The sequence below is a fragment of the Gorilla gorilla genome, chromosome 17 (genome assembly GCF_029281585.2).
Source record: "Gorilla gorilla gorilla isolate KB3781 chromosome 17, NHGRI_mGorGor1-v2.1_pri, whole genome shotgun sequence".
NCBI lineage: Eukaryota > Metazoa > Chordata > Mammalia > Primates > Hominidae > Gorilla > Gorilla gorilla.
Window position 1 is genome coordinate 22482732 of NC_073241.2, and position 8223 is coordinate 22490954.

The 8223-nt window shown below is 46.0% G+C and overlaps 1 protein-coding gene and 1 pseudogene across 1 annotated transcript in view; one reads left to right on the forward strand and one right to left on the reverse strand.

Moving 5' to 3' along the window:
- The window catches only part of LOC129528440 (immunoglobulin superfamily member 3-like), a 26312-nt gene extending 20256 nt beyond the window's left edge, over positions 1-6056 (reverse strand). Inside the window, exons 1-3 of the mRNA XM_055368837.2 lie at positions 5981-6056; positions 5522-5578; positions 2656-3057 (exon numbers count right to left, since the gene is read on the reverse strand). Of these exons, the coding sequence (XP_055224812.2) occupies positions 2656-3057; positions 5522-5578; positions 5981-6056 (535 nt within the window). The remainder of the gene's footprint in view (positions 1-2655; positions 3058-5521; positions 5579-5980) is intronic.
- A 147-nt stretch (positions 6057-6203) lies between these two features.
- Positions 6204-7949, forward strand: LOC129528173 (N-lysine methyltransferase KMT5A-like; annotated as a pseudogene).
- Positions 7950-8223: the final 274 nt, after the last annotated feature.

The window sequence follows — 8223 nt, forward strand, 5'->3', positions numbered from 1 at the left end:
TTGAATAGGCAGCACTGCTAAGCTCTAATACTGACTCCTCAATATGAGTACCTCAGAGTTCCTTCAGCCGGGAAATACTGTTTAATATTCATACATTGATCACAATCATAAAGCTAACAGTAGCCAGTATTTATTGAGCACTATCTAGGTGCAAGCATGGTGCCAACTGCTTTGCTCTCATCATGCTCCACTGAATCCCCAAATCAACCTTGTAGAACAGGCAGGCTTGTCATCTCTTCCTGCAGATGTAGAAACTGATGCAGAGAGAGGTTAGATAAATTGCTCAATATCAAGCATTTGGTAAGTCAATGACAGAGTTAGTCTCCAACCACATGTAACTGATTCCAGGGGCCTTTTTAGGTTACTTTACCCATGGAAAGCATAACACGGTGGTTAAAGGTCCAGACTCTGGAGCCAGCAGCCAAGCCTTTGATACTTCCCAGCTAAGTGACATTAAAGTTACTTAACTTCTCTCTGCCTCTGTTTTCCAATCTGTAAAATGAGTCTCTGTGAAGATTAAATAAATCAGTGTTTATAAATATTACAAATAGTACCTGGCACATGAGATATACTATATTTTGTCAAATATTTTGTTAAAAAATGAAATAGAAATTTTAAAAAAGTACTTTAAACACTGTAATGTGAAAGACTGGACACAGGATGAATCTTTTGGCTTTCTATGGGGAGGTTAAGTTGGCAAATAGGTAGGTACAATTTGCTGAAAACTCTGGACCTTTGATTTGGATTTCATGGGCTATCTCTATATACCCTTTAAAAAAGTTTATGACACGGAGGCCCATCCTTAAACATGAAGCATCTCTGACAGTCACTGTGCATCTGTGTGTAGTAGGTGTTGCATGAGGGTGGTGTAGGACAGAACCTCAGGGACAGGACCCACACCAGGTGCTCCTGGCCTCACACCTGAAGGGGAGAGAGCTTCCCCAAGCAAATGACTTTGTCTAGTCCTGACACAGACACATGCCACAGTCACAGAGCACCCAAGCTGCTCTAACTGAACAGCCATAATGGCCCATTGTACATTTGGGACCCGCATCTAATTATACTGATATGAAAATTCATGTGTGTCATTGTTAACTTTAGACTGAAAAGACAACCTCAATTAATCTAGAGTGCCCTCCCATTCTTCCTTGTTTAGTCCTTTGGGCCACCTGATTATGGCTGTAACCAGAGGTATCTCAGTGGTGGAGATCAGGTGAACAGTGCTGGCCTCCAGATCCCAGGGCAGAGCCCCTCAGTGCCCCTGGCTGTGAGAACCACCAGACATATGGTGAGTAAGAAAAAACTCAGGGGATAACCTGATACCATAAATTACTTCTAGAGAAACAATCCTCACTAACTCTAATCACTCATTGGACATTCCCAACCTTCCAGGATGGTTAAAAAAAAAAAAACAGTACTGGACATCCAAAAGTTGTCCCCCAAGTTCCATCTCACTGGGTCCACATAGTTGCTGAGTATGGACACAGGAACTGAGCTGATCAGGAAACACAATCACTGGAGGAAGTTTCTAAGACGGAAATCTGAGCCATATAATTACTGCAAAAAGCAGGTCAATCTTTAGGATTAAGCTTTAGAAAACAAATGTAATTCTAATCTCAAAGGGGTAAGAAAATGGAGGACTCTGTCAAGGACAAAAACCACTCGGGGCTGCCGTCTTTACTGGAAGTATCCAAAAGCACCACCATCCCGACCTGCAAGGAAGGTGGTGACACAGTCCCAGGGAGTGGGACATAAAGTTGCTGAGGACAACTGATGTCTCCTGATAAACAGGAAGACCTGACATAACAAAATTCTTTCCCAGCAAAGTCACAGACTGGTCATTTAAAATCTAATATACTGTTTATATCCAGGCAGATAAATGTTGATAGAAGCCTCTTTACCCCAGTGAGAAGCAAATCTAATCTTCCTTGGTTTTAGCAAATCTCAAGGTATCTTTTCATTCCATGCTAATGAGGGAATAGCTTTGTTAGGTATGGGCCCCATCAGGTAGTAGAAACTTCTAGCCTTAGGCAAAGTATTTAATGTGTCTCAGTCTCAGTTTCCTCCATAAAATGAAAGTGTCTGTCACTTGGCTAGGTGGGGATTCAATGGGACAACTAAGCTTAAGTGTTAAGGATTAGCCAGGAACATAGTAAATGCTAAATAAATGACAACAGATAATTTTATACCCTTCTCTGCTCTCTTTCAGGAAGGCTGGCCCCTGAGCAGCAGGGCAGGAAAGACATGCCACACAGTGCTCAGCCACTCTGCTCTCTTTAAGGCCAGGCTGGCAGTGGCCATGCTCCTCCACCTGGGGCCACCACTATGGCTGGGTGGCTTCACTAACCTGGATGGAGTTCTGATAACATCACTCTCTCCCAGCCAGATGAGGAGTAGTCACAGCTTCCAGCTATTGCTATCCCTCAGGAGCCCCATCATCCACTGTGGGTCCCTTAGTCCTTGCTAGCACTATCTTAATTAATTAAACCCTTATAAGAAACAAAATAGATATAAAGGAAAGTACTTCAAACTGTATAGGTAAAAGACTGGCCATAGTTTCCTGCTAGAACTCTGACAGACAAAAGTCAGGATAAGGTGTTTGACACTGAAGCTGTCTCCATGCCAGACCCACTGCCAGTCCCACCGCTCACTCACCAAGAGCTATGATGGAGATGGGAGTGCTGGCCCGGCGCTCCCCAACAATCTGCCACTCGCCATCCACCACCCGCACCCATTCAGTCACATGGCATTCATACTGGCCCTCGTCCTCCTTCCTGCTGTTGAAGATGCCCAGGCTGAATGAGTTGGGCTGCACCTGCTCCATCTGGACGCTCCCAAAGCTGCTGCGCTCCCAGTAGGACGAGCCTGGCTGCACGGTGCCATCCCGGTCTAGCCACATGATATTGCTGCGGCGGTTCTGCCTGTCCACAAGCTGCCAGATGACAGAGAAGCGACCCTGCAGCCTGCCTGCCATGCGGACGCTGCAGGAGAAGCGCAGGTCCTTGCCCTCAAGGATGACGCTGGCATTGCTGGCCACCTCCACGGAGATGCTGCTCTCTAGGAAGAGGGAGAGAGAAACACCCTGGAGGCTTTATGGCCTCCACAGCGCCCTCCCCACAGAGGAAACAGGAGGAGGGGTGCAAATGGAATCATATTCAGGTACGGTGAGCCTCAGAGGGTCAAAAACACTCTGACCCTAGCTGATGTAAGCCCTGGCTGGTTCTGGGCATTGCTCCCTGTGGTTTTAGATCTGATAATCTAGGATGTTCTTTGCTGTGTGCAGAGAACTGTGATAACGAGGTTCTAAGACCTGAGCCTGAATAAGAACCTAAGAAATACAACATAGTGGCATGATGATTAGGGCATAAAACAATTTATTGGGTAATCTATTCAGCTGGAGTTCAGGGTTTTTCAAGTTGAATTTTCAGCAAGAAGAGTAACTCCAAAATCCTACTTCACTTCCCTCTTCCTACCATTCGATACTACAGCAGTCAAATAAAAGCTGAACATCCATAATGTGCCATTTGAGTCCTTCAGGACAATTTAGGAAATATGAAAAAAAAAAACTGACAGTAAGTATTTGGATGATAACGTGTGCTTAAGTGTGGGTAATAAGGGAGCACAGATGGTCTAGTTTCGCAGAGTGCATGAGGAGCAGGCTTTCATTCTTTCATTAACACACAGGAAGAAAACAAAGCCAGCAGCTCGTCATCCACCACTCTCCCGCCTGTCCAGTCAGCCCTGGGGCTCCTTTGCTCTCTTTCTAGAAACATTCGGCCAATCAAAAGTTTGGGATAAGGATTCCACTCCCTTCTCTGTCTCATCTAGCCTCTGCTGCTCACTTAACTATCTGAATTCACTCAATCAAATTATTTAAACTCGACATGCCTCAGCCTCTTCTTCTGTAAGACAGGTAGAGAGCCACCTTTAATTGTAGAATTCTTTAAATATTAAAAAGTAAATGAGATGATGCGTATAGATTCACCTAACTCATAGTAGGTTTTCAAAAACTGGTCATCATGATCATGATTAATTTTACTATTCCACATAACTCTTTGTTTTTATAAACATCACAGATAGCCTAATATGTTTTAATTATGCCTGTAGTATTTTGTATAATTATCTATATTGAGTTCAGAAGGTCTGTAAGTATTAAAGAACACAAAGTAACTAATTTGGCTCCAATTTTGGGGTACCACCCACATTAAATACATGCAATAATTTAAACCAATTAATTAAATCAAATCCCAGATTTTAAGAGGCACACCCAATTACCAAGAGAAAACACACACATACACATAACAATGCATTTGAATCAAATCTTTTCTCTCCTTTATTTCCCCAACAAGCAGAAACAAAGACGAGCACTGAGCCTCAAAATGTAGCTCTTATTATAGTGAGGATGCCTGCTAGCCATTCTGGATGTGCGTGTTTTATGTGAAAAATAAAAGGTCTGGATGGGGCAGGGAATAGCAATTTTCCCAGGAGGGCAACCTCCCCCAGGAGTCATACCAGGATGATTCATAGAGATAATCAGGCTCCTGAACAGTCACCATCTATAGCACTAATGGTTAAGGGGATGCATTTGGAGACTTCCTAACTCTGTGATCCTGTGGTTCTTCCTTAACCTACCAAAGCTCCAATTTCTCATGTGAAAAATTGAGATACTAATAGTGCCTACTTCTTAGGGCATGACATTGACAGGATTAGATGAGGTAATTATTTTTCATCATCATTAATAACAACAATATTCCTCTTTAGATTAAAGACTCATCCCCACTGTTACCAATTCAAAATAAGGGATTAAAAGGGCAACTGCAGCATCAAGGAAGAAAATCCTTTCACTTGTCTTAAGTAGGAGAATGACTTGCAGGACCTTACTCTCATCCCCTACTGTCATCCCAGTGGACTCTTATGCAAGTCCTAGCTCATTTATTGAAAGGGCTACTGTTTGGTGGTGCTCTGTTGCTTGAGCAAGCCTGGAAACCCACATAGTTAGAATGTGGGGCTACAAGAAGAAATGCTATTTTATTACAGCAGCTGAGGCAAAGGCAACTACAGACCTGGTGCCTCACTGCCCACTAACACTATTTACAAGAATCTCCAGGCCTGAGAAAAGGCAGCCGACAATTTTAAACTCTCTGGATTAAGTGAAAACTAGGACAGAACTAATAAAAATCTGAGTACACATTCGCAAATGAAATTTCAAATCAGGAAGTTGATGGTGTAGCACAGGCTAAGCGCAGGGCGGTGGGTGTGGAGTTAGAAGCAAATATTTCCTAATGCAATGCAAGCTCAACCACTAACTGAACAATCAGCTCTGTCACTTCCTGTGTGGTGCTCTGATTTCTTCGTTCATTCGATGGATATCATATTGGCCTCTACGAGGATTTGAGAGGTGGGAGCGGAGAAGATGATATATGCAGAAGCACTTTGGTCTCTTAGGAGGAAAAGCGCCATTAAAATCCAAGGCATTATCACCATTACCGATGTGATTGTTGTTGTTCTTCAGCCGACTTACCCAAGTGGCCTTGGGACAGGATCTGGTGGTGCTGGGGGATTTTAACTACCCAGTTATCTATTGGAAAAGCAATATAGCAGGCCACAGATAATCAAACCAGTTCTCAGAAGGGGTTGGGGGAAATCTTAGTACAAAAAATATAGGAAGTAAACAGCGTGGCTGCCCTTCACTTGATCCTTAGAAAACAATGAGGAATTAGTTGCAGATTTAAAAGTAGAGAGTCCGTGGTTAAGGCAAGCACAGACTGACAGGAAAATAGTAAAGACAGTAGGCATTCAATTCAATAATTTCAGTTGTACGGTATTCAGCGAGCACCTACTCTATGCAAAGCACCATGCTAGGCATTGCAGGGCGGAAAAGGCTAAGAAACAAAAGAATTTCAAGATAATTAGGTGGAGCGGGTGGGCGGGCGGGCTGCTGAGGACGCACCGCCTGCGCCTCCCTCCCTGCGTGCCTCACCCCGGGCGGCCCGGGGCTGCCGCGGTGCGCGGGTGCCGGGCCCTGCCTTGCAGGCCACGGGGGAATGGGGCGCCATGGGGCGCTGCCGGCCCTTCCCCGGGGCGCCGCGGCAGCGCTGGTGGCGGCGGCAGCAGCAGCAGCAGCGGCAGCGGCAGCGGCAGCGGTGGTGGCCCGGTAGCGGCGGCGGCTAGGGCGCGGGGCGCGCTGCCATGGGCCTGGCCGGGCTGCAGGCAGGAAGATGTCCAAGCCCCGCGCGGTGGAGGCGGCGGCGGCGGCGGCGGCGGCGGCGGCGGTGGCGGCGGCAGCGACGGCCCCGGGCCCGGAGATGGTGGAGCGGAGGGGCCCGGGGAGGTCCCGCACCGACGGGAGAACGTATTTACCGGGCAGTCAAAGATCTATTCCTACATGAGCCCGAACAAATGCTCTGGAATGCGTTTCCCCCTTCAGGAAGAGAACTCAGTTACACATCACCAAGTCAAATGCCAGGGGAAACCATTAGCCGGAATCTACAGGAAACGAGAAGAGAAAAGAAATGCTGGGAACGCAGTACGGAGCGCCATGAAGTCCGAGGAACAGAAGATCAAAGACGCCAGGAGAGGTCCCCTGGTACCTTTTCCAAACCAAAAATCTGAAGCAGCAGAACCTCCAAAAACTCCACCCTCATCTTGTGATTCCACCAATGCAGCCATCGCCAAGCAAGCCCTGAAAAAGCCCATCAAGGGCAAACAGGCCCCCCGAAAAAAAGCTCAAGGAAAAACGCAACAGAATCGCAAACTTACGGATTTCTACCCTGTCCGAAGGAGCTCCAGGAAGAGCAAAGCCGAGCTGCAGTCTGAAGAAAGGAAAAGAATAGATGAATTGATTGAAAGTGGGAAGGAAGAAGGAATGAAGATTGACCTCATCGATGGCAAAGGCAGGGGTGTGATTGCCACCAAGCAGTTCTCCCGGGGTGACTTTGTGGTGGAATACCACGGGGACCTCATCGAGATCACCGACGCCAAGAAACGGGAGGCTCTGTACGCACAGGACCCTTCCACGTGCTGCTACATGTACTATTTTCAGTATCTGAGCAAAACCTACTGCGTGGATGCAACTAGAGAGACAAATTGCCTAGGAAGACCGATCAATCACAGCAAATGTGGGAACTGCCAAACCAAACTGCACGACATCGACGGCGTACCTCACCTCACCCTCATCGCCTCCCAAGACTTGGCGGCTGGGGAGGAGCTCCTGTATGACTATGGGGACCGCAGCAAGGCTTCCATTGAAGCCCACCCGTGGCTGAAGCATTAACCGGTGGGCCCCGCGCCCTCCCCGCCCCACTTTCCCTTCTTCAAAGGACAAAGTGCCCTCAAAGGGAATTGAATTTTTTTTTACACACTTAATCTTAGCGGATTACTTCAGATGTTTTTAAAAAGTATATTAAGATGCCTTTTCACTGTAGTATTTAAATATCTGTTACAGGTTTCCAAGGTGGACTTGAACAGATGGCCTTATATTACCAAAACTTTTATATTCTAGTTGTTTTTGTACTTTGTTTTGCATACAAGCCGAACGTTTGTGCTTCCCGTGCATGCAGTCAAAGACTCAGCACAGGTTTTAGAGGAAATAGTCAAACATGAACTAGGAAGCTAGGTGAGTCTCCTTTCTCCAGTGGAAGAGCCAGGACCTTCCCCCTGCACCCCCGACATCCAGGGACGGGGTGTGAGGAAGACGCTGCCTCCCAATGGCCTGGACGGGATGTTTCCAAGCTCTTGTTCTCCTAACGTCTCGACAGGCGCTCACTGAAGTGTATGAATATTTTTTAAAAAGGTTTTTGCAGTAAGCTAGTCTTCCCCTCTGTTTTCTCGAAAGCTTACTGAGCCCTTGGCCCCAAGCACGGGCCGGGCATAGATTTCCTCTTCCACAAGCTGCCGCTTTTCTGGGCACCTTGAAGCATCAGGGCGTGAAATCAAACTAGATGTGGGCAGGGAGAGTGTTGCTTACCTGCCCTGCTGGGGCAGGGTTTCCTGACACTAGGTTAATTCTTTATAGAAATGTGAACACTGAATCTATTTTAAAAATAATAATAAAAATTAAAAATAATTTAAAAAAAAACCACAGAAAACAACTTACATGTATACAGGTCTTGAAGTGAGTGAAGTGGCTGCTTTTTTTTTTTTTTTTTTTTTTTTTTTTTTTTTTTGCTTTCTTTGGCTTTTTGTAGAAGAGATTGAGAATGGTACTCTAATCAAAAATAAAGT